General features: G+C 50.5%; 9 protein-coding genes across 9 annotated transcripts; 2 read left to right on the top strand and 7 right to left on the bottom strand.

Annotated features, from left to right (window-relative positions):
• Window positions 1-32: 32 nt before the first annotated feature.
• Window positions 33-1,922, bottom strand: BJY04DRAFT_119061 (WD40 repeat domain-containing protein). Its single transcript, XM_073708299.1, has 2 exons — window positions 1,799-1,922; window positions 33-1,738 (listed from the first exon to the last, which is right to left on the bottom strand). Exons 1-2 carry the CDS (start codon window positions 1,904-1,906, stop codon window positions 119-121), a joined length of 1,728 nt encoding a protein of 575 aa, XP_073575684.1. The 5' UTR covers window positions 1,907-1,922; the 3' UTR covers window positions 33-118.
• Window positions 1,923-2,105: 183 nt separating this feature from the next.
• On the bottom strand, window positions 2,106-3,490 carry BJY04DRAFT_179383 (cornichon family protein). Its single transcript, XM_073709892.1, has 4 exons — window positions 3,244-3,490; window positions 2,969-3,124; window positions 2,820-2,886; window positions 2,106-2,761 (listed from the first exon to the last, which is right to left on the bottom strand). The coding sequence occupies exons 1-4, from the start codon at window positions 3,342-3,344 to the stop codon at window positions 2,669-2,671; spliced, it is 417 nt and encodes a 138-aa protein (XP_073575685.1). The 5' UTR covers window positions 3,345-3,490; the 3' UTR covers window positions 2,106-2,668.
• Window positions 3,491-3,798: 308 nt separating this feature from the next.
• On the bottom strand, window positions 3,799-7,598 carry BJY04DRAFT_179386 (putative ATP-dependent permease ADP1). Its single transcript, XM_073709893.1, has 3 exons — window positions 5,726-7,598; window positions 4,263-5,670; window positions 3,799-4,209 (listed from the first exon to the last, which is right to left on the bottom strand). Exons 1-3 carry the CDS (start codon window positions 7,372-7,374, stop codon window positions 3,973-3,975), a joined length of 3,294 nt encoding a protein of 1,097 aa, XP_073575686.1. The 5' UTR covers window positions 7,375-7,598; the 3' UTR covers window positions 3,799-3,972.
• Window positions 7,599-8,031: 433 nt separating this feature from the next.
• BJY04DRAFT_230127 (putative long-chain fatty acid transporter) lies at window positions 8,032-12,123 on the top strand (the record flags this gene model as incomplete). The annotated part of the gene is made up of 6 exons (XM_073719220.1): window positions 8,032-8,064; window positions 8,123-8,586; window positions 8,639-9,347; window positions 9,754-9,844; window positions 10,015-10,799; window positions 10,848-12,123. The coding sequence occupies 6 exons, from the start codon at window positions 8,032-8,034 to the stop codon at window positions 12,006-12,008; spliced, it is 3,243 nt and encodes a 1,080-aa protein (XP_073575687.1). The 3' UTR covers window positions 12,009-12,123.
• A 263-nt stretch (window positions 12,124-12,386) lies between these two features.
• BJY04DRAFT_214073 (hydroxyacyl-thioester dehydratase HTD2) lies at window positions 12,387-13,638 on the top strand (the record flags this gene model as incomplete). Its single annotated transcript, XM_073715106.1, has 2 exons — window positions 12,387-13,033; window positions 13,107-13,638. 2 exons carry the CDS (start codon window positions 12,387-12,389, stop codon window positions 13,636-13,638), a joined length of 1,179 nt encoding a protein of 392 aa, XP_073575688.1.
• A 75-nt stretch (window positions 13,639-13,713) lies between these two features.
• On the bottom strand, window positions 13,714-17,115 carry BJY04DRAFT_230133 (uncharacterized protein; the record flags this gene model as incomplete). The annotated part of the gene is made up of 5 exons (XM_073719221.1): window positions 13,714-16,119; window positions 16,162-16,275; window positions 16,321-16,463; window positions 16,511-16,769; window positions 16,819-17,115. The coding sequence occupies 5 exons, from the start codon at window positions 17,113-17,115 to the stop codon at window positions 13,714-13,716; spliced, it is 3,219 nt and encodes a 1,072-aa protein (XP_073575689.1).
• A 625-nt stretch (window positions 17,116-17,740) lies between these two features.
• BJY04DRAFT_179390 (uncharacterized protein) lies at window positions 17,741-19,540 on the bottom strand. Its single transcript, XM_073709894.1, has 3 exons — window positions 19,279-19,540; window positions 18,702-19,222; window positions 17,741-18,627 (listed from the first exon to the last, which is right to left on the bottom strand). The coding sequence occupies exons 1-3, from the start codon at window positions 19,495-19,497 to the stop codon at window positions 18,222-18,224; spliced, it is 1,146 nt and encodes a 381-aa protein (XP_073575690.1). The 5' UTR covers window positions 19,498-19,540; the 3' UTR covers window positions 17,741-18,221.
• Window positions 19,541-19,722: 182 nt separating this feature from the next.
• Window positions 19,723-20,422, bottom strand: BJY04DRAFT_179391 (uncharacterized protein). Its single transcript, XM_073709895.1, has one exon. The coding sequence runs from the start codon at window positions 20,164-20,166 to the stop codon at window positions 19,831-19,833; it is 336 nt and encodes a 111-aa protein (XP_073575691.1). The 5' UTR covers window positions 20,167-20,422; the 3' UTR covers window positions 19,723-19,830.
• Window positions 20,423-20,874: 452 nt separating this feature from the next.
• Window positions 20,875-21,807, bottom strand: BJY04DRAFT_214076 (uncharacterized protein; the record flags this gene model as incomplete). The annotated part of the gene is made up of 2 exons (XM_073715107.1): window positions 20,875-21,111; window positions 21,193-21,807. The coding sequence occupies 2 exons, from the start codon at window positions 21,805-21,807 to the stop codon at window positions 20,875-20,877; spliced, it is 852 nt and encodes a 283-aa protein (XP_073575692.1).
• Window positions 21,808-23,248: the final 1,441 nt, after the last annotated feature.

Below are 23,248 nucleotides of genomic sequence, written 5' to 3' on the forward strand. Positions count from 1 at the left end.
TCTATGCAATTTTCTCCTAATCCAGTAAATACCTCTCATAAACGTCAAGAAAAGTAAGGTAGGAGTTACTAAGCAATATACTATACACCGCAACCGATGACCGGCAATCCGACCAACTCTAATCCCAATACCTTATAGCCCCATCCAACCCACCCGTAACAACTTTACTTGTCTCCTGCGGATGCCAATCCAAGCAAGTCGTTGCGCCACCTTCCTTCCCGCCGGCCTGAATCTTATGATACATTTTGCCCGTCTTCCAATCCCAAAAGCATACGTACCCGGCACTATCACCGGACGCCAGGAACTGCCCGTCAGGCGAAATCTTAAGATCAATCGCATACCCAGCGTTATTGTGCCCGCGGAACGATTTCTTGCGGTTCTGCCGGAACTTATCCGTGGCGCCGTACACAACGATCTGGTTATCGCCGGATTGGAAGGCGACGTACTTCCCGTTTGGATGCGCCGCGGCGCGGGTAAGGGCGAACATGTATGGCTCGGCGATGAATTTGATCGGGACGGGGATTCCATACTCCCACGCGCGAAGCGATTTGTCGTCAGAGGTAGAGATGAAGCGGCGGTTCTGGTCGACGAAGGTAAGTGTGTTGATAGCCGCGAGATGGTGGTCGTATTCCTGGACGAGTTCGCCCGAACGGGTATCGAACTGCACGATCTTCTTATCGGACATGCCGGCCAGGAACTCGTGGTTGTTTTCGGGGCCTGGGTTGAAGCGGATGACGTGGGGCGTTTTGCCTGTGCTGAAGCGCGAGATGCATTGGCCTGTTTCGGTGTCCCAGAGTTTCATTTGACGGTCGTAGGAGGCTGTGAGGAAGGTTTTGCCGCTGGCGTGGAAGTCGGTATCTGTTATGGCTTTTGAGTGACCGGAGAATGTGCGTAGGAGTTCACGCGAATGGTAAACATCCCAAATCTTGGCTTTGCCGTCTGCGGAAGAAGAGAGGAGCAGGTGGCCAGCGTTAGGGAAGAAGCGAAGAGAAGTAATAGCCTTGTTGTGGGATTTCCAGGTGTGAACGAGTTTCTTGGGGACGAAGTTCTTGGTGCTGCCGGGTTCCTTTTTGAGGTCGATGTCCAAGTCTTGAGGGATGTGCATGTATGTGCGGCCCTGGTAATCGTACTGCTCGGAGCCGTGAAATTCGGTCGTTTCGACCTTGCCCGTGTCGTCTTGGTAGTCTGTTGCCTCTTTGCTCATGGCGGGCATTGGCGCGGAGCCAACTTGTTCCTCTTCTTCGTCTTCGTCAACTTCCACGAGTTCTTCGTCGCTGCCGAGTTCTTCATCGTAAACCTGATCGTCATCTTGGTAGCGCGCCCAGGGCCCAAGATATGCGCCGGGGCCCTCAACAATACTGGAGTCGCCCTTTTTCTGTCGCTTTGCCCTCAAAGCCGCAGATGCCTCCTTGGTAGGCTTCATCTGTATCACATCCCGTCCTCCAAACTGCGCTGCGTGGTCCAGGTTTCCCACAAACTGCTCGGGCAGCGTCGGATTCCTTGTATACCCCAAACTCTGGAACGTGCGATGTTGCGCCGTGAAGGTCGCCTCGCTGATAGCAGCCGACTCTGCGAATCCAGTAGGGACATTCTTGCGTTTCAATCCATTTCCTGCGCCCCCGGGTTTGAAAGGGTTCGAGGGGCCTTGCGAGGGGCGCGCGAGGTCGTCATATGTGGCATTATACGTGAGTGCTTGAGAGGATGTATTAGCGAGCATCATCTGCATGTGCGCTTGGTCCTGTGAGATTGTTAGATATCCTGCTATCGCTAGTTGGGCGTGGTAGTGCAGGGACCAAACCTCTGTATTCACTTCTGGCGCCGCAACGATTTTGGTAGCAGTCGTCGCTTGCACTTTCGGTATATCATCGTCGCTGGAGTCGTAGCCGGCTCCAAGCAGTGAAGCCATCTTGTATATGGTATGGTGGGAATTGATAGTATGAAGTGAGAGGGAGCAGATACCTGTAGCGACGACGGAGGGCCTGAAGTTTTACGGTTGCCGGTCCCGCCAAGAGTGCAGAAACAGTGCAAGATCAGCAACCACTCGCACCAGGCATTTTTGTGATCATGTAGACTGATTTGGGGTCGTAGTTAATTGAAACAAACTTGAGGAAAACTGGGGTTTATTTGGTTAGATCACTAAATGCAAATGAACGCTTCACCGCAACACCGCTGGAGGTATATACAGCCAATATCTGAAAGTCATATCAAAGAAAGTAACATCAGTGTTCCAAATAGGGCCTAAGGAATCATGACAGGTACAAGGACATTGGAAGTTCCAAGAAAAATAGGAATCAAAAACAACAATAATAATAACACGTCGTCGTAAGGCCACTCGTCAACCTTGTATGGCAAGCCTAAACCACATGACTAGAGCCGCCAGGTTTTCACTCCACCATTAACACCCATTGATACTTCATGGTCATGTCGTATACATAATAATTCTCTCCCCCTCCTCGACCGTAAGTTCCGATCGGCTCCATAGCGTCCACGAGGTCCCGTATTGTAGGGCAAATGGGTCGTTGATTGTTTTATCCGACATGTGCAAGAGTGTTAGGGTTATCACCTGTCAGTCGGATTTGCTCGCCATTTATATATTTCATTAGAACGTGGTCTCGTGGCATTACTAGGGCCGTCCGAAACGCATGGCATTCTCGGTCTCGTTGCGAAGTCAGTTGGACTCGTCACGGATGAGGGCGACAATCATGCTGTAGAGGTAGAAGAAGAACATCAAGAGGTGGAAGCCGAGCTTGATGAAGGATTCCTAAAGTCCGAGGTCAGCTCCGCCTCACGCAATCCATGACGTCAAGTTTATGCTCTACCTTCTTATGAACATTCAGCTTGCGGAAGATCTCGGTCGCATCAAGGAGGTGCTGTTTATCGTAGATCCTGAACACAAAAGTACCATGGTTAGCTCCCAGCGTCCATGCGCGTAACCTTTTGACGTCGAGGGATATCGGAGATAACGAACTTCTTGGCATTGAACGCCAACAGTGGCAGGTTTAGGATGATTGCGAGCCAGTAGCCGTTGATGACGAAGAGGAAGGTAAGGAAAAAGTGGACACCGGCTTCGGGAACAATGTAGGCGTTGAGACGGTTGCAGAGATCGATAGGGTTGATGTAGTCACTGTGGCGGCAGATTAGCGAATGAACCACTAAAATTGCTATTGCTGTCGCAAGTAAAGACAAGCTTTATATTTCGCCTGAAAAGAGAGCACATTGGTACTGGGGCAAGGAAATGCGTACCACTCGAGATCACTATACATGATAGTAAAGAAGACCTGGAGAAACAGGTTGACGGCGTTGATCAGGACCGCCAACAGATAGAGCCATGCTTCACCGGACATCTTGGGCAGAGGAGAGACCGAGGTAGGGAAAGAGAGGGATCAGGTAGGTGAAGGGTGCGAACACTGGAAAACGACCAGAGCGGAGAGGAAGAAGAATGAGGGGTGAAGTGGGTATTTGAGGAGGGCGAGAGGAGAAGAGGATGACTTCGTTGGTGTGGATTTCCGCCGATGGGAGGAAAATACGCGTGGGCGGTGAGCTCCGAGCTAGTCCCCCGTCGACCTATCTAGAGCTAAATGGAGGTGGCAAATAGGCTGGAGGAGGTCCCTGGAGTCTGGACAGTGTACTTGGTGACTTGGATCCGGCAATCTTAGGTCCAAATGGCCTAATGTGAGTTAGGGAGTAGTCGAGCTCCAGGACTTTATCGAGGACCTGCGCTGCCTGCAAGCCCTCGATGCGGGGAACACGTGCTTCCATCCACATCTGCCGTCTTCTACTTGACGTGCAAAGAGTAACAAACGCCTTGTAATTGCAGCTATATACATACAGAAGGTTGACTATCAAAGTTGTAGACATCAAGAACGTTACCATATCATATCCACTTTGCAGAGCCTCGACACAAGCCCTATCCCAAAACAAGCCCAAGCCGAAAGTGAGACATGCGGAATTAACCCGCGTATCAAGACTCGACTACCGCTTCTCGACAAGCAAAAAGTGCATCGCTATGTATGCGATCACGAGGAAGGCCCCAGAGAAAACGCCCAGTCCAATTACATCCTTCCAGTAGGCCAAGGTATCAAATCCAAATGCACTGAGAATAGATGCACCCGGAACTTCAATATCAAGTCCATACTTGTGGTCAATTAGAGTCAAGAATGTCACCTCGTTGACAATCAAGGCCTCGAACCCATAGTGGAAGATCGAAAGCTAAGTTTTGAGTCAGTGAGAGATTGAGGCAAAATGATGACGGGCAAACTTACCGACTGCAACCAGAGCGCTGACGGCGGAATCGCGTCGTGGTTCAGCAACAGACCAGCAAACAATAGACTGAACAACATCACCAAGCTACCTATCAGATTGGCAACGCCTCCGTCCCTGAAGACTATACCGATAAACAAGCATATAGTGGCGGCAGCTAGGTTAAAGAGAACCAGGACCAGAATGAACTTGAAGAATATACCCCACGCTGGAATAAGGCCTGTCATTGGATATACGATGATACCCATAATAATCGGCGGAATAAGCCGAAGGGGAACAATATCAAAAACAACCTTCGCTGCGTAGTAGGTGACTGGGTGATAATAACCATTGGCACGCTCCCGCACGAAGAGAAGGCGCTCCGTTGAAAAGACCGTTAGACTAGTCAAGGTGCTAAATCCGAAAAGTGCGAGCACGAAGAAGAAAAGACCAAGTCGGTTCTGGAAACCCTTGATGTCATCCGTGAGACCGTAGAAAAGATAGCCGCACAGAACTGCAAGCAGGATTGCAATGGCGTAATGGGTGAGCATCAACATTGGGTTGCGGTACAGATTTCTCCATGTTCGCTGCGACAAAATGATGAACTGCCGCACTAAGCCTACCCGAGCATAGCTCTTTGGATGCGCAGCTGAGGAAGAGGAAAATCCAGAGTTGATAGACCCATTGGCGGGATGCGCATGTTGTGTAGCTGCAACAATTTCGTCACGCACGGACCGTGCGACATCGGACGCTGCATAGTGAGCAACCATTAGGTCCAAGTCGGTCTGGCCTGGAGCTGCCGGGAGTAGTTGATCGGGATCCTCAAGAATCTGTGGTGGCGGCGTTTGGCCCTCTTGGCGGGAAAGTCGTAGCCATGGCTGATTAGTATCGCCAACCTCCGCCGCTCCTGACTCTGTATCTTCCTCGTCAGTCCGGGGCGTTGGTGGCGCATCGGGGTCTCTTCTCCGCGAGTAAAGTTGACGATCCTGGCGCTGTTTTAGAGATGCACGTCGCTTGCCCTTTGGTCGGCGAGCGTATTCAAAGCTGTTGCTGGCGTTCTCCTCTAAGCTTGCGTTGGACGCACTTGCGACGGACTTAACAGCCCTTAGGCTGCTTGAGGCAGTCTTTGGCGGGTCAGAGCGCACGTTAAGCAATGGACTATCCTCTTCGTCGCTGTGGGAGTGAGTAGTGTTGCTAGCATGCATGGTGAGATCAACTAAATAGTCGGCAATGTTGAAACCTGGTGGACAGGCGTATCCAGCGTCATCAAAGTATTGCTGGCATGTTGAGAACGGACCAGAGTAAACAGTTTTACCCTTAGCTAGAAGAACAAGCCTGTCGAAAAGAGCCACGATGTTGGACCGTGGTTGGTGGATGGTGAAAATCACGGTACGGTTGTAGGTTTGAGCCAGTGTAACCAAGCATTCGACACTGTTTTTGTCAGCGGTCAACAAGAAGCTAGTACTTTCATCCAGAGTTGGCTTACACGTTGAAAGCGTTGAAAGCGTCCAGTCCACTGGTAGGTTCATCGAGGAACAGAATGCTTGGGCTGGTGACCAGCTCGCAGGCGATACCTACTCGACGCTTCTCACCACCTGAAATTCCTCGGCCCGAGCCTTCCTCAGAGCCGATCAACTGGTCCTTGATCTGGTATATTCCTAATTGCTTTTCAACCTCGATCACACGTTGCTCTTTGGCGGCTCTGCTCATATTACGAGGTAGGCGCAGCAGAGCACTTGTCAGGATCGTTTCGTGCACGGTTAAAGTAGGAAGCATGGTGTCTTCCTGGTCGACGAAACCAACCATGCTCTTGAACTCGGAATCCTCTAGCTTCTCTCCATTGACGTAGAAGTCGCCTTGAACGATACCACGCTTGTTCTTTCTCGCCAGAAGGTCAAGGAATGTGGTTTTGCCAGCACCCGAAGCACCCATGATAGCGGTGATCTGCCCGGGTTGTGCTGCACCCCGGATGCCTGAAAGTATTTCTCTTCCATTGACGAAGTAGCAAACGTTATCCCAGTACAATGCGGCCGGTCGATGCTCCGCCAGAAGCTTTGACGCTTCATCGTCGGAATCATCCGAAAGAGACGCTTGGATGCGGGTGTATCGCGATCGACGGGACAAATACCAGAGACTTAATATCACTGCAACCACGAATAAAGCAGAACCAGCAATGACGCCTGCTATAAGGGGCGTGTTTATCTTTTTGACAGGACGCTGGTATCCCGGTACTTCGGTCTTATGGACACACTCGCCGGAAGAACACTGGAGTGTGATACTTTCGTCGCCAAATACACTCTTAATCAGATTATCCATTGCCGGTTCCTGGAACTTGCTGCCATCGTCTTTGCTGCCACCGACAGTGGACTGTGATGAAAAGGAGGCTGGACCTTTGATAGATTCTGAAAGAAATTCTCCAATGTCGATGGATCCCTCCTCACCGCAGAGCATACGGCCTGGAATGCATTTGCACTCAATGGTTTCGCATCGGTAATTGGTTTTGTTCTGGTTGTACTCGGTTTGTAAGCCCCATTCACAGTTATCAAGACCGCAATAGAATGATTCCCGCTGATCGACCCAGAACTGAAAGTTGCACGTCTTATCCTCAGCTTCGCAAGAGAACGTCACTTGAGGCTTTCGCTCCTTCAGTTGGTCCAGTATCTTCCTGTTTGTCACGTCGCAGATCTGGAAGTTCTCCTTTACAGTCACACCTTGTGTGTAGCACACACCATCCTCGCCAGTAGGCATCATTGCATTACAGACGTCGTCCGTCTTACAGACATTGCAGTTGATTCCATCCCATCCATCCTCACAAGAGCAGTATTTGTCGTTCCGAGGTGGGCGTTGACGATCCGCAAGTGATCCACAAAGCGGTGTTGAACAGTCTTCGCCTCCGAAGCCTGGAGGACATATGCATTTCCCACTATATTTATCGCAGGATGCGAATTGGGTACATTGGAAGGCGTCTAGCTGACAGTTAAAGCATGGAGGACAGTCGCCCGGGCGATCGTCGAGGGACGAGAAAAGCAGCGAATCTAGGTCAGCGGCCGAGGAGTTTCCTTGGGCAAGAGCAACGGAGTTTGATAACGAGAAACCAAGTGCCAGGAAGAGCTGTAGTGAAGGCCTGAGCCGCATGCTGCTGGGTCGGCCAGTGAAGGTCGACCGGCGGCAATCTCACTGAGGAGGTGCGGAGAAGATGTGGATCGTCAGGAACGGTGCCGAAAGAGTATCGGAAGGGGATTATAAGGGAGATTTTTGGTGTATGAGGTTTAAGACAGACACCAATGCCGACAAAAGTGAGCGATAAGATGGAAAGGACAGCAAGGACGAAAGCAAGGCACGGAGCAGAGCGATGGGGTTGTTGGGGTGAAACGGTGAAACGGGGCGATGACGAGGGCGGAGGAGACGCAACGCTGGGCCGTGTGGCAGTGGTAGCCTGGGGCACCCAGCTGTCAAAACACCCCGGAAAAGACTGTCTCACCGAGAGCTCTGGGCTCTTCTGTCCTTGCCATGTGAGTCTGTGCCTATGCTACTCTGGGGTATATTTTCCTCCTGCTTTTATCATCTAAACTCCATGGCCAGGCTGTTGAGTGCCCCTTGTGCCATAGAGTTGGATAGCACAAACTAAGGCTAAGCACCCCAAACGGGCAATATCCGCTTGACCCACGTGATGCGGACCCTGTCCACCCAGGCACAAGAACTGCTTTTGCTCCAGTCGTACAATGAGACCCCGCCTGTTATTTAATCCTGTCGTGTGTGCTTCTGCATCTCTCGAAGAAAAACGCCGCAATCATGGTTCAAATCAAGGACTTCGCAGTTGAACAAGTACGTGCCCTGACCCCCGCTTCATTCGGCTATATTGAACCGAGATTAATTCCACCAGTGGATGGACAAGTACGAGACCACCGCCAAGTACAACGTGGCAGAGACATGTAGTGCCTCAGTGTCTGTGAAAGATCTTCAGGATCTTTCCGAAGACTCATCCTCCCATCCACTTGACGGAGTCTTGGACCGCAAGCTCACATATGGGGCCATCCGCGGCTCCGAACAGCTACGGACAACGCTGGCTAATCTGTATTCCGTGAGGACACCAACTCCGTTGCCCTTAGATAATGTCTTGATAACTGCGGGAGCGATTCAAGCAAATTTCCTACTTTTGTATACCTTGATCGGCCCCGAGGATCATGTTATCTGCCACTACCCCACCTATCAGCAGCTGTACTCAGTTCCAGCGTCGCTGGGTGCCGATGTCAGCTTGTGGAAGTCCAAGGAGGCGGATGGTTGGAAGCTGGATATCGAAGAGCTAAAGGGGCTCGTTCGGCCGAACACTAAGCTTATTATCTTGAAGTATAGGCCGTTCGTCTGCAGATGATATTCGTCGCTGACCTACTTGACTTAGCAACCCGCAGAACCCCACAGGAGCTATCATACCACAAGAGACATTGGATGAGATAGTGGAGATTGCCCGCGAATCATCTATCTATATCTTCTGCGACGAAGTATACCGTCCTCTTTTCCACTCTATAAGCCCAATGGACCCGGGGTTTCCGTCGTCAGCGCTCTCACTCGGTTATGAGCGTACAATTGCTACAGGATCTATGTCCAAGGCTTATAGTCTGGCGGGTATTCGTTTGGGATGGATTGCTTCCCGCGATCGAACCGTTATTGAAGCCTGCGCCTCGGCCCGAGATTACACGACAATTTCGGTCTCACAGCTAGACGATGCGATTGCGAGTTATGCTCTCTCCCCGAGCACCATCCATTCGTTGCTGAGGCGGAACATAGAGCTTGCAAAGACCAACTGTGCAATTCTTGAAAAGTTCATCGAGTCTCATCGATGGGCTTGTGACTGGGTGAAGCCTCGAGCTGGAACCACTGCGTTTATCCGATTTAACAAGATGGGCAAGCCTGTGAACGATATTTCATTCTGCGAGACGCTTTTAGAGCGGACCGGGGTTATGCTTGTCCCAGGAAGCTTGTGCTTCGGAGATGGAGAGGAATTCCACGGCTACGTGAGGATTGGATTCGTTTGCGAGACACAGGTGCTAGAAGATGGACTGGCGGCATTGGAGTCTTTCTTGGAAGATGGGTATGAGGATGTACCCGTGGTTAAAAAGAAGCCGCAAGCCTGAAGAGACATGATGGATGCTAGCTGACTGAGTAGAATAAAACAGCAGCAAGTCCGCAATTAAACATGCAGTCAATAGCCGGTTGGAGGCATGTGAACGGATTTATGTATAAATAGGTAACCACTCCACAACAAACGGTTCTCCGCAAAAGCAACTATTAGTGGCGATCATTCTCATCAACTCCACAACATTCTTAACTCCGTAACAATTGATTTCTTTTTCTCCTGATTGGATTAGCAAGCATAAAATCTTCAAGTTCCATTCGACCCAATGCTAAATGCCGTTCCCGACGTGCCGTCGTCATCGCCCTTAGACCGAGGTATCTCTCCTTTTACTCCTCACCCCGGACAATGAGCAGCTGCTGCCCAGCACGCTTTAAAATTAGCCTCTTTATGCTCATTGCCAGCTAATTGGCGGTTACCATGCGTCCCTCGCGCTCTGGGCCTCTCATTCCTCTATTGTCCTCGGCGCTCTGAGTGTTCTTTAACTGTTGAAGCGCCCCGTCTCGTCTTGCCGGCTCACAGCACAGAGCCCTTCGATATCGACACTTACCTGATTTGATTTCTTTCACGATGCCTGTTCCTTTACCGCTTGGTATTCGGCCTTGGAGCGTACCTTTGTGATATGAGCTAACGCTTTGCGGTAGATATCCCCCTCTCCCTCGCTGGCCCCGCGCTTGCGACAACCCTTGCATACCTGAACGCGAAGTACTCCCTCTTTTACGACGCAAAGATTCTGCACGGACTCTTCAAATCCATCATCAAATCCCGCCTTTCTCAACGTCGTGACGCGCTGAATTACTTCTATATCCTTGAAAACCATGCGCTGAACCCCGCGTCGAAAGACAGACCCTTCATCGTCTATAATGGCCGCAGCTGGACGTTCCACGAGACATACGTACTGGCGCTGCGATATGGAACCTGGTTCAAGAACGTGCACGGCATCAAGCCCAAGGAGATCGTCGCCTTGGACATGATGAACTCATCAACCTTTCTCTTCATTTGGCTCGGTCTTTGGAGTATTGGCGCAGTACCTGCGTTCATTAACTATAACCTCACCGGGAAGCCATTGACGCACTCCGTTCGCACCTCGACTGCACGGTTGTTGATCGTTGATGAAGACGTTCGTTCATCTTTCGGTCCAGATGAGCTGGCGACATTTTCGTCTCCAGATTTCAGGGAAGACGGGGGCTCCATCGAAATCATCTTCCACACCCCTGAGATCGAAGCTCAAATATTGCAAACGGAGGCCATTCGAGAAGATGATAAGGCGCGTGGAGGTGTCGAGCTTCGAGATATGGCCGTCTTGATTTATACCAGTGGCACCACTGGATTGCCTAAACCGGCCATCGTCAGCTGGAGGAAGACCTGGGCTGGAAGCGTCTTTGTGAGCACATTCATCGGGCTGACCACGCAAGATCGCGTTTTCACCGTATGTAGGAAATTCCGTTTTGTTCCGCAATCACTGACACGAATATAGTGTATGCCCCTATATCATTCCTCCGCTGCTGTTCTTGGATTCGCGGCTTGCTTGGCTGTTGGCTCTACCCTGGTTGTTGGCCGTAAATTCTCCGCCAGGGGTTTTATGAAGGAGGCACGCCAGAATGATGCTACCGTTATTCAGTACGTCGGCGAGACCCTGCGATATCTTCTCGCTGCCCCTACCGAAACCGACCCGGCAACTGGGGAAGATCTCGACAAGAAGCACAATATTCGACTGGTGTATGGAAACGGACTGCGGCCGGACGTTTGGAACCGCTTCAAGGAACGCTTCAACGTGCCAACAGTGGCCGAGTTTTATGCTGCCACTGAAGGCACCGGAGGGACTTGGAACTTTTCGGCCAACGACTTTGGTGCAGGCGCGATTGGGCGTAACGGCTTGCTCAGCGGGTGGCTACTCGGACGCGGTCTGACGATTGTTCAAGTAGACCAAGAGTTGCAGGAGCCATGGCGCGACCCTCAGACAGGCTTTTGTAAAGCGGTTCCGCGTGGCGAGCCTGGTGAGCTTCTGTACGCCATCGATCCGCTTGACCCCGCGGAGACTTTCCAAGGCTATTACCGCAACTCGAAGGCGACCGAGAGCAAGATTATCCGCGACGTTCTTCGCAAAGGCGATGCGTATTTCCGCACAGGCGATATGATCCGCTGGGACAATGAAGGCCGCTGGTACTTCTCTGATCGTCTTGGCGACACCTTCCGCTGGAAGAGCGAGAACGTCTCGACAAACGAAGTATCGGAGGTGCTAGGTGTTCACCCAGAGGTGCACGAAGCCAACGTGTACGGTGTAACCCTCCCTAATCACGATGGCCGTGCAGGCTGTGCAGCCATCGTGTTCAACCAACAGCTCCAATCAACCGAGCCGTCCGTCCTCCTGACACCCAGTAAGGAAACGCTCAAGGGCCTTGCAGCACATGCCTTGCGCAATCTGCCTCGCTTCGCTGCACCGCTCTTCCTGCGTGTTACCCCCGAGATGCAGGCCACGGGAAATAACAAGCAGCAGAAGCACGTGCTGCGGACCGAGGGTGTTGACCCTAGTCGGGTCGGGACAACGGACAAGCTATACTGGCTTCAGGGAGACACTTACCTTCCGTTTGAGCCCAAGGACTGGGACAAGCTTCAGGGTGGACAAGTGAAGCTGTAGTAGATATCGTGCTTGAGACAGAGTGCCTCGGGGCTTTTCCATATGATAGACGTCTGACGTCGGCGTTTTGTGTATATGATCGTATGGTCGCTGAGTTTTTGTTTGTTTCTGAGCCTGTTGATGGTAATGAAAGTCCTTATGCTTCGAGTCAGATCGCAGAGACTTGTAACCTGTAGGTGAGACCCGTTAGTTAAGCGGCTAGCTTCTCGGAAACGCCTATATGGTGTTCCGGTCTCGGAAGCCTAGACCGAGGTATATCCAAGCTCCCCTCAAGACGCCTTCTCACCAACTTCTTAAACAACACCACCCCAACAGCGCAGTTTGCGCTCTTTCTAGACAGAATATACCGAAAGTCCAAGCAGGGCAGCGACACCAACAATGCTCCTCTCCCAAGCCACAACGCGGTCCACCACAGTCACGCAGACCCTGCTCCGCGCTCCCCGCCTCACGCTCTCCACCCTCCGCTTCTCCTCATCCTCCGCACCCTCACCCTCACCCTCACAATCCGCAACAACAATTGCCTCCTCCTTCCTAACACGCTTCCAATCGCTGGGCCCCCAAACCCGCGTCCAAACCCTCGATGCGAACCAACTGCGCCTCCTGTCCCTAACCCTCAACCGGCCCTCTCTCTTCCCCGCATCCGCATCGCCCACCCTCACAACAGCCCCTTCCGCAACCACCTCCGAACCCGAAATCGATCTCGGAACACCCCTACCTGCAGGATATCATCTCGTCTACTTCACGCCCGCGTTTCTAGAGAATGAACTGGGTGCCGATGGCACGGATACGAGCTATAACCCGGACCAGCCGTTTACGAGGCGCATGTGGGCCGGGGGAGAAGTTTCTTGGCCACGAGACAAAGAGGGGAAGGTGAATCCGCTGAGGGTTGGTGAGAGGGTTACGGAGACGACGAGGGTGCTTAGTGCGGAGGGGAAGGTTATTCGGAAGACGGGGGAGGAGATGGTTGTTGTTGGGGTGGAGAAGGAGTTCAGGAATGAGAGGGGGGTTGCGGTTGTTGATCGACGGTACGTCTTCCTTTATCTGTCTCTTTTTCTTTGAAGGGGGGATTGGTGTGCTAATGATAGTGGGTGTCTGTAGGAACTGGATCTTCCGCAAAGCACTCCCCGCACCGTCACCAATGCCCTCGCCATCAACCTCAAACCTCCCACCAGCATCGCCTCCCTCTGCCATACCCGCAAGCGTCAAAACCTCTTCCTCCCCCGATAACACGACTCACACACGAACCTTGGTTCAGACACCTGTAACTCTCTTCCGCTTCTCCGCACTAACATTCAACCCGCACCGGATCCACTACGATCACCCCTGGACAAGAGAAGTGGAAGGTCACAGGAACGTCGTTGTCCACGGACCGCTAAACCTAATCTCAATTCTGGATTTGTGGAGGGACACGAGAGGCCTTAACAAAGGTCCCTCGGACTCAATCCAGACAGGGGAGGTAGATTTGAACTCGATCTTACCAGAGAAGATCAGTTATCGCGCGACGAGTCCCATTTATGCAGGTGACGAGTATAGTATTGTTCTTAAGGAAGAAGGAGGAGGAAAGGGTGTCGTGGAGGTTATCACTCCGGGTGGCAATGTTGGAATGAAGGCGGAGATTTTGGGTATATGATGTAGTATATAGATATAGTATATAGCTGTCTAGGTATCTTGCCATGTATGAAATGGAATTATCAGTCCAGTGGTTCTAAGAGTCAAGCCATTGCTTAACCCAGCGCGCCATCATATCGCCCTCTATCTGCTCAGCACTTCTCAGTCTTTCACTATTCTCCTCCGCACGTTTGATATCCCAGATCCCTTGTCCCCGTCCTTGAGAGCTACCATCAAACCGATCAGAGAAGAAATCGATCAACTTTAGTGCCGGGTTCACTCGCAATATCTCTTTCCGACTCTCACTGCTGCCGCTAGCAAGTAGTTGTCTAGCAGCGGTCCGGAGTTTCGCCAGCCATACTTCCGGCGAGACAGTATCAACAACTCCCTTTGATTCATGCTCTTCCAAAGCATTGATTATAGATGGAAGAAGGGCCTGCCAAGTCGTTCGATGCGGATTCATGAGATTGAAGACGCGTGTGCTACTCTGCCTCTTCCCAGCAGCGCACGATTCCGAGTCTATGTTGGGGGATGTATCAAGTCCAATCTCGACAATAACCTCCGCAGCCGTATCAATTGGAAGCCAATCAATATCACCCCCTTCACTTCCCAGACCCAGTGAGTCCGGAATAATACCCAACTCCCTCGACCCTCTAACCAGCGCCGGAACCCAATCATTTCTATTCCACCGCCCGGTGCTCTTTGCGGGGCCTGCAACCTGATCGAGACGGAGAATCGTACTTCGCAACCCTAGTTTTGTGGAAGCGTGGTCGATGAGCCGTTCGGCGATGTATTTACTTTCTGCGTACCCTGCGTCGGCGGGTGCTTCGATGTCTGGGATGATCGACTCGGGGATTGGTGTGTCGGGGTAAGAAGTTATAGTTGGGTAGTTCATGACGGCACTAATCGATGAGATGAAGATGAGGTTTGCTATGTTTGTAGAGGTACCGCAGAATGACATTAGGTTAACGATCCCCTGGAGCTGGGGCGTGAATGACTGTAATGGTAGATTGAAGTCGACAGGCCAGGCGTTGTGGATGAGGTGGGTTGTTTTGAATTTGAGGGTTTGGTATACACCTCTTGGAAGACCCAGGCTTGGACATGTGAGGTCTGCTGCGAAGAAAGATATCTTTGACTTGGGGAAGTGTTGAGGCAGGGAAGGATCTTGTTGGGCGTTGCGAGGGATCTGGAGGGCCTTTGAGTCTTGGAAACGGTTGAGGCAGTAGACATGTGATACGTCGGATCTTTTCATCAGGATCTGCAGGATATAACTTCCTATTGTTCCAGTTGAGCCTGTGAGGATGATGGTTTTGCTGGTCTTATCTCCAGAGTCAGATGCCGTTGTGTGGACGCTAGGTAGAGAAAGGGTATCGATCTCGGCTGAATACTTCTGCAGTATCTGAGCTCTTGCTTTGACCTGGTTCTGTTTTCTCTCCTGCTGGGTTAACTCCACGTTATGGACGAGCTGGTGCAGGCTTTGGGTGAGAGCACCGATTGATGCGTTTAGGTAAATCATGCTCGGGGTTATTGAATTGAAAGAAGCCTGTTGCCGCAGGTGTCTAACCAGACGAAGTACCTGGAGAGAGTCCATCCCACGCTGGAAGAAGTCGTCTGTAAACCCTATCTCTCCTATCTTTGTTGTCTCTCGAATTGCTTGACGCACGAGTAGTTGAACGGCTTCCACTGACGCTAGTCCGGGTCGAACAGAGCCTCCGGCCCACATCTGCTCAGCGTCTGCATATACCTGCTCTATCTTGTCTTTATAAAGCTCAAGCGTAGCTGAGCGGCGGATTGTATTCTTGAGCGTTCGCAGTATAGGCATTCCTGGTTCCGTGAAACAGATATGCGTTTCTGACACTTGTGCATAGCCTGGTAACATCTTGTTGGCTTCTTCGACGGTAGAACAGAGTTGCTGGATTACCCGTGCTCGATCTGAGACTGATAGCCGTGTTTGATCAGTGAGCTCTATTAACAAGCCAGCTTCAAACCGTTGCTGGCCAAACATGAGAGCTGTGGCAACAGCTGAGTGTCTTGCAATATGACTTTCAAAGTCAATGGGATTGACTTTCTCCCCGTTCAGAAAAACAATTACGTCGTCGGATCGAGTGGCGTGTGTCCAGATACCCGATATTGCAGGATGCTTTGCGAAAAGGTCTTTTGTTCTGAACTCGGTCAAATTTGGGTAGGAAGCAAAGACAGCTTGATAGGGCTCAGTCTCTGGGGTTCTCTTGAACACCAGCTCATGAGTTCCATCAGGGCATGACTCAAAGTTTGCACCAAGCTCTGGAGGAAACTGCAGATAGTTCCAGTCATGCTCGAAATCATACTCACGGCTATATATTGCTTGGAGAGGACCGGTCTCGGATGATCCCAGAAATGATAGCAGCCTTATCCTAGTAGCGATAACGTCCCCGAAAACTTTGGGAAGACTACCACCGGAGAATACTAGCATCTCAAGGTTTGCGGCAATGATGTTAAACAATGACATGTCTTTTGATAACGTCTCCAAGGTCAGAGGAGCTAGAGCTGCCCAGTCAGCTTGTACGTGAGTCAACATACTAACCAGAGCCTCTCCGGTTGGTGGAACGCTTGGTAAAGGAAGTATGATTGTTGTATTGGCAAAGAAAGCAAGCAATATTCCGAAAGTCACTCCGGCAGGCTCAATCTATCAGTATCATGATATCTAAGCCGCGAACGGACTCACATGGCCTAGAGGGAGGAGTAAGACACAGCGCTTATTCGCTATCAAGGATGTCTGCGTTATGTAGCCTTTGGGAGCCGAAATGCCCAGATTCTTAATCGTCTTCGAGAGAAACTCATGCGTGATGTATATTGGTTTCGGGAAGCCTACTTCCGTTAGTAGATGCAGTAGTCTTGTGAATCTGCAGACGGACCGGTTGTGCCAGATGTATGAACAATGAGAGCAGTTTCTCTACACAAAGTTGAATAGTCGGAATAGAAAGGATATTCTGGCTGTGGTTCGTTCAGCAGCTGCTCCAACGGCGGTAGTTCCAACACAATGAGCTCCCGCTCAGATAAAGTCTCAAGTACAGGCAGGAATGAGAGGGCTGTTGTTATGATTGTTGAGCAATCAACATCATCAAACAGCTTATAATTTGCTGCCACACTGTTCCGCTCCGATATCAGGAACAGCTATGATAGTTAGATGCAAGTATAAAAGCACGAAGTATATTAGACATACCTTGAAACCGGCCTTCATGGCAGCAATAATCATAATCGAGCAGCGAGGGTCATTCGGAGCTAGCCATGCCAGTGGCTCTCCGGTGCTGGCCCTTCCTAGGGCCTTAGTGATGAAGTGTGCGCACGCATTGACAGCATTGGTGAACTGGGCGTAGGTAATCCCCTTGAACCCGTCATTGAAAGTAGTCGAGGATGATGGATACTGTGCCCATAGAGTTTCTGGCTCTCTTTGGGCAAGGTCGTTGATGACAGCAGGCAAGAGCATCTGCTCTGCTGCTTTGATTCTCCAACTTGCCATAATTGAATCCCGACACAGTGAGCAAAAGTGCTTTTTACTCAGTTATGTAGATATAACACCCAAATTTGGTTGGGTAGCGAGTCGATAAAATACTTTGACGAAGCTGAGAATCGCGGCCTGCATTAGGCTATTCAGCTGCATATCGGTACCCGGAGCCTTCTGCACAAGGAACTTGTTCTCGTTCGCCCGAAGACGTTATTGCTTTTCCCAAGGTAAGTTGGACTTCACTTCTTCCATGGGCTGGGCAGACGTCTTCTCCTTTGCACTTGCAAAACTTAATATCATTTCAACACCTACCTATTATCATCGAGCCAACGGTGAAGACATGTCCCTGGCTGATGGTCAGGGCTTCCTGTGCAATAGGTCTAAATCTAGTCCTCTCGACTTTCCTGTAGATTTCATCGTCCTATGTACCTAGTGCCCTTCGTTGGAGGGACAGGAAGGCCCTAGGTGCGCAAGTAAATTTACTAGTTGGAAGGGCCCTGGTGTTGGAGAAGAGACAAGCTGCAAACAGGACATCAATGTAGAAAGCGCAAGTATGTCTTGACGGTCGGGGCGTATGATTTCGCCATACATGATCCACAGGAAGGTGAAAAGGATCGAAAAGAAGGGCTCGAGGAGGGCTGTAGGTTGATTTAATCATGTTGGTCGGGGGCGAATAGGCGACAAGGGGCGGGGAGAAGACAGAAAAGAAGCCGAAGTAGGTCGAATAGCGTCGAAAATGTTCGGACAAGCATATTGATCCACGAGCTAGCTACGCTCATGGAGTGAAGGGAAATGCTGAAGGGCAGAATGGTGGGTTCTGCCGCGCTCGCCTGAGGGGTCCTAGTTATATGTATCGATACCATGCCCAGGGACTACTAGACTGAAATAGGACGGGCAGCGCATAGGTAAAGGGTGTGCTTCTGGGAGTGGGCAGCTCGATCTAAGGCATCCCATCTGGGCATCGACTGAAGCATTGGGAGGCGCATTGTGCTTTCACAAATGCAAATGTCTGATCAAACTACATTAGCAACCACCGTTCAGGCCACCCCAAATCCTGACCACTCCGTGTACCCCAGTTTCCAAACTAGCAGATCACAAACAAAGAGACAAACCTGCATCCCCTACTCCTGCTCCTTGAACAGACATCCCCAGAATCCTTCCTTGAACCAATCCCGATCCTTCATCCACCCCCTCGTGATCAAATCCCTACCTATCCTCACAACATCCTTCACCTGTTCCTCACTCCCCCACCCAGCCACCGTACTACCCCAGAAAACTAGGTGCACGCCGACATGGATGAGTGTCCGGAAAGCAATATCCTCCCTTATGTCCTGATACCCCTCGGCGAAACCCTCTATAGCCCACAGACCCGCATCAATATCTTTAAAGTGCTTGATCATATACAGCTCCGCAATCATTTGGCCAAGATCAAGAGCCCGGGTACCCTTCTGAGCTAGCTCCCAGTCCGTGATGAAAAGGGGTGTTGTGGGGAGTGGTTGGTCAAGAGCTGATTTTGGCAGTAGGACACTAAGACCGTCAGTAAAAAAAGCCCCATCTACCCAGTATACAAGTAAGCAAGAGATCTGCAAAAAGGAACATACTTTCCGGACCATAAATCCCCATGTAGCCCCCCAAACCCAAACTCTTGATCCAGCTCCTCCTCCAGCTCCTTCTTCGCAAGCTCTCTAACAAACTCAAATATCTCGCGACTCTTCTCCAAGATATCTGGAAACCCATCAATAACTTTTAAAAGACTATCATAGTTAATCGTGAACTTCAAATCCTGCATATCCGTATTCGATCCAAGCATCGCTGCAACATCACTCTGCTTCGCATCTGCAATCCAAAAATGGAATGAACGCAGCCACGCCCCCAGCGTACGGCCAATCGACTTCGTCCATTCTTCAGATATATTCTGCGCGATCTCAGGAGTGAGGAGGAATGTCTTGAGGTCCACAGCACTGGGTAGATCTTCCATGACCTGGGTGTTTGTTTCCTCGTTGAAGTGGTACAGCTGGGGTGTTTTGACAGTAATCTGGTACTTCTGTCCAGTAGGAGTATCGTTGGTTGTTGTGATGCTTTGCATGCTGTTCAACGCCCTGAGGGTGGATTCTTCGGCGAGCTGGATGTGTGTTAGTTCTCTGGTCTGGGTAGGTTGAGCGGGTATGAGGTGCTCACGCATCGTTTCGCACTAAGCTTGAATTCCTTGTTTGAAGCGACATAGTCTTCTGTGTGTTTGACTATAACCGTTGTCGTGCCATCCGGGAGGGGCTGAGACAGCACACCGCGGTAGACGAAGTTGGCTGTTCCTCCGCTCAGTTGTGTTAGGGAGGAGCAGGCGTAGGGACTATTGGATAACTCCTGCGCAACAGCATCTTCTATCTTCTTATCAGCCATGATGAGGTGATCTTTTCGAGTTTAAAGCTGCCTTGCCAGCAACTGCTCTTGCGTGCAGCTGGAGCTCTATATGCGGTGTATGGACTGGACTTGTAGAACGGGGTCCCTTTTAGGCTTAGCTCAAGATGCTCTTTGAGGCCTCAGGCTAGAGTGACGTCATAATCCGGGGAACGTAGACTACCTAAGGTAGGTAGGTAGAAACCAACGAGAACCTAAGGTTGTAATAACCTGTCGACAAACACCGAGCAGATATATGTACTCCGGAGTATCGAATGCTCTTATCTGGTGTTCCTAGGTTACTGATCTCCTGCTCTGATTGCCATCCTCATAGCGTCAATGAAGAGTTTCGCTAGCGAAATCCATCTCCATGTAATCGAACTCCTCCAGCCTCTTTTTGACACAAGGACAAGCGAATGTACAGCAAATATCGCAAAACCTCTTTTGTGCGCGCGGAAAGTGGCTGAGAATCCAAAGGAGGGTACCGAATCCGAGTATAAGAATGAAAATAGTCAATCCACCGACGAGGCCGATAATTTGAGGTCTTGATAGAGTGCTTGGGTCGGAACGGGGAGTATGTGATACTGCGCGTTCCAGGAGAAGAGGCAAATCGGTAATATTACAATGAAGAGAATGGAGGAGCGGCCTAATAGCAGTAGAAGAACTCATCATGTCAGCTTCGTGGGCGTCGGACGGAGAGCTTCCACCCAGCGGATCGTCTGAGGAGTCCCGGGTATCTGTGAGAAGATGCTGATTCAGGGAGCTGGGCGCGGGTGAAAAATGAATATGATGGAGGATTATAGGTATCTAGACTCTTAGCCGTAGCTCGTGTGGCGGGCCATAGCGAATGTATATATCGATCCCGTCCGTTCATATTGGAGGTGGTGGTACACTGGATACGAGCATTAGTACTATTACTCTATCCGTCGGAAACTCCACGATACGATTCTACCTGCACAGATGCTCATAAGTCAAGAATAATCACTCGGCTGAATCATCCAATATAAGGGTAGGTAGAGTCTTAGGCTTGCCATCCGAGAATCGCGGGGGAAAAAAAGATCGATCTCTAGATACAGCACCTATGCAATAGCTATGGTTCAATAACAAGTTTCCATCCCAGCCTCCCCGACTATGGATAAATTTCATGTTAGTCGAGTACATAGAGTACAACAGCGGCTCGGCACTTTATCATATTCCCACATCCAAGCAAACGGTCTGTTGTCCAAGTACAATCCTTTTCAGTTTGGTGGAGTTGAAAAGAAGAGAGTAGACTTATGCTAACGCTCAAAGATAGTCGTCAGCCGTCAAACGTGATTCATCCGGTACAACCAGTGTACGGTATATGTTGCGAAAGTGAGACATGTAAACGTAGTCCATCGATCAGAAAAAGCCCATCCGAGGAAGATTCTCAATGTTTGCAGTCACGGTGTTGTCCTTGCTTTCCTTTGGATGCTTATAGGACATGTATTCGTCCCAGACGAAGTTGCGGATGGGAAGGTCGGGGTACATCTTGGTGCAGTAGCGCATGACTTCGTAAAGGGGGTCGAGTTTAAGGTCTTCGCCGCAGGTATCAAGGATGTCGTTGGGGTTTTCCCAAGGGCGCTTCAGAGCTTCTTTCTGCGATATGTTAGTACTCACTCCACCCATAGCCAAGTCCAAGCCCAAGATAAAAAGAGGGTACGAAGAAAGGAAACATACCTCCATGTACTCAACACCAATCTCTGCAACCCTAAGCTTGTTGGCCGTGTTCTGAGACTCCTGGCACAACCCCGAGCACCAGCCCTTGTACGCCTTCCAGCTGAACCAGGGACCGTACTTGCAGATAGTGTCGAGCATATCTGGAGATCCATACTTGCAAGTGAAGCCAAAAAGAACGCACTTCATGTGCTCATCGTTGTCCAAGATGTCGCGCATGCCCAGGTCCAGGATGGCGCTCACGATCTTCGTGTCATTCGACTCAACGGCAACGAGGAGGGTACGAAGACCAATCTCCAGGATGTCTGCCGGGGTTTGGTGAAATGCTTTGACAATCTCAAGGTGACCCAGCCTGACTGCCATGTCCAGTGCGCAGCTGTTGCCGGGAACTGGGGTCATTGCTTTGCATCCAGCAGCCAGGAGACCCTGGACGTGGGCGAGGTTATTAACAAAGATCGCATTCCACATGGATTGGTTGGCACCAGTGGAGCGATAGTTGGGAGGGCCCATAACTGCTAGATACTGTGGGTTGATGTCCCCCACGAGATGAGAACTGCGAACGTGGTCCTTGATGGCGTCCATGGCCCTCAGCATGAAGGTGTTGTTGTCGGAAGCCATCGTGTCACCCTTAGTAGCTTAGTGTTAGTCTGATTGCTGGAAGAGGTGCGGGTCAGCGCAAATGGAAGAGGAAGTGAGGCCTACTTTGTTGAAAGATTTGAAGAACCGACGGTGATGAGGGGAAAGGGGAGAACTGGAGAGAGGTGGAAGAAGAGGGATCTTATAGCCATATTTCTTCTCACTTCAGTGTTTGTCCCGTGAACCAAGTGAAAGACAGCGTTACGTCGCCGAGACCAACTCACATCTAGTAAGAAACATGATGAACATGATGTCTCTGTACCTGTTTGTCAAGTTGAAGCTGTACTAAACGGCATGATAGGGTTAGTGGAAGGTTAGTGGAAACAATAAGGTCTAGTTCTACTAGGCAAGTACTATCACCTGCACAGAGAGATAGATACAAAGAGCCAGATGCTTCAGGAGAGTAAGTACAGGTCTTTGATCTTCTCTATAGAGGTTCTGTTGAAGATTATATGATATTGCACGACTAAGCAGCTGGTAATAGATCGCCATGTGTGGTGTTGTGAACAGAGTCAACAGGTTCATCTACAGCCAGCTTGGAATATCTCAGCCAATGCTACAGATTTCCTCCAAAGATTAGCCTGCAATGGACTAGCAGGTATCAGTTAGCTGCTTTCTTAGTCCTTAATGACGGAGGCACATGGTTCGCCTGATATTTCGTAGTGTAGGTAGGAGATTCCTTGGCTGTTTTTTGGTTCAGGATTAGGGTTAGAAATACTGTTATGAAGTGCTTTGTATGGTCTATAGGCGAAGGATGATGTCTTAGAGCCCTGACAACTGTTAGTAAACGTATATTTGGCATGGCAGAATATTAAATGCGACGAATGGGGGATGGGAGCCCAAAGAGGGTCGTGGGGAAGAGGGGGAGAAGAGGGGTTGCTGTGATATATAGTAGCCAAACATTCCGCCGGTTCAGCTCCCAAACTTATAGTTAACAAAGACCAACTAGTCTTCTGTATATAAAAGGAGATTTCGGAGCATCAATCTCCAGGTTGTCATAGGGGAAGAGCTCGACCGTCTCGGAAGCCAGATTGGGAACCAACAACCCCCCCAACAACGACCACCCACCCACCCCCATCACGGCCGAGCAAACGTCCGCCGCCTCCACCCCCCCGTCTTTCGAATTCTCAGCCACCCACACTCTCCCGCCATATTTCTTCACCTCCTACCCTCATCCTATGCTTCGACACGTTCCATTTGCTTACGCTTCGCTCCAGACCCTCCTCTGTACAAACCCTACTTGGCTTCTACTTGCACCGCGGCGAGGAATCAGGGCTCCCCTTCGCAGCTGCTGGCCAGCAAAACCTCTTATCCCTCGCTTCGCCTTTCAAAACTTTCACACCTCACCGACACGTTCAATCGCAATTCGAGTCCGGCGCATTATTCCAGAAGACACATCCCTAGTCCAAGAGATAGTCGAATT

The sequence above is a fragment of the Aspergillus karnatakaensis genome, assembly GCF_047715665.1.
Source record: "Aspergillus karnatakaensis strain CBS 102800 unplaced genomic scaffold BJY04scaffold_5, whole genome shotgun sequence".
NCBI classification, from domain to species: Eukaryota; Fungi; Ascomycota; class Eurotiomycetes; order Eurotiales; family Aspergillaceae; genus Aspergillus; species Aspergillus karnatakaensis.

Coding starts and splice junctions, on each gene's coding strand:
- BJY04DRAFT_179383 (XM_073709892.1), bottom strand. CDS start 3,344: ATGTCCGGTGAAGCATGGCTCTATCTGTTGGCGGTCCTGATCAACGCC. Junction 2,887..2,968: donor TTGGCGTTCAATGCCAAGAA/GTTCGTTATCTC, acceptor TTTTGTGTTCAG/GATCTACGATAAACAGCACC. Junction 2,762..2,819: donor AGCTGAATGTTCATAAGAAG/GTAGAGCATAAA, acceptor CTCGGACTTTAG/GAATCCTTCATCAAGCTCGG.
- BJY04DRAFT_179390 (XM_073709894.1), bottom strand. CDS start 19,497: ATGGCTGATAAGAAGATAGAAGATGCTGTTGCGCAGGAGTTATCCAAT. Junction 19,223..19,278: donor AGCTTAGTGCGAAACGATGC/GTGAGCACCTCA, acceptor ACACACATCCAG/CTCGCCGAAGAATCCACCCT. Junction 18,628..18,701: donor GGGGATTTATGGTCCGGAAA/GTATGTTCCTTT, acceptor TGACGGTCTTAG/TGTCCTACTGCCAAAATCAG.
- BJY04DRAFT_179386 (XM_073709893.1), bottom strand. CDS start 7,374: ATGCGGCTCAGGCCTTCACTACAGCTCTTCCTGGCACTTGGTTTCTCG. Junction 5,671..5,725: donor GCTTTCAACGCTTTCAACGT/GTAAGCCAACTC, acceptor TGACAAAAACAG/TGTCGAATGCTTGGTTACAC. Junction 4,210..4,262: donor CAGCGCTCTGGTTGCAGTCG/GTAAGTTTGCCC, acceptor CTCAAAACTTAG/CTTTCGATCTTCCACTATGG.
- BJY04DRAFT_119061 (XM_073708299.1), bottom strand. CDS start 1,906: ATGGCTTCACTGCTTGGAGCCGGCTACGACTCCAGCGACGATGATATA. Junction 1,739..1,798: donor CGCCAGAAGTGAATACAGAG/GTTTGGTCCCTG, acceptor ACAATCTCACAG/GACCAAGCGCACATGCAGAT.
- BJY04DRAFT_179391 (XM_073709895.1), bottom strand. CDS start 20,166: ATGATGAGTTCTTCTACTGCTATTAGGCCGCTCCTCCATTCTCTTCAT.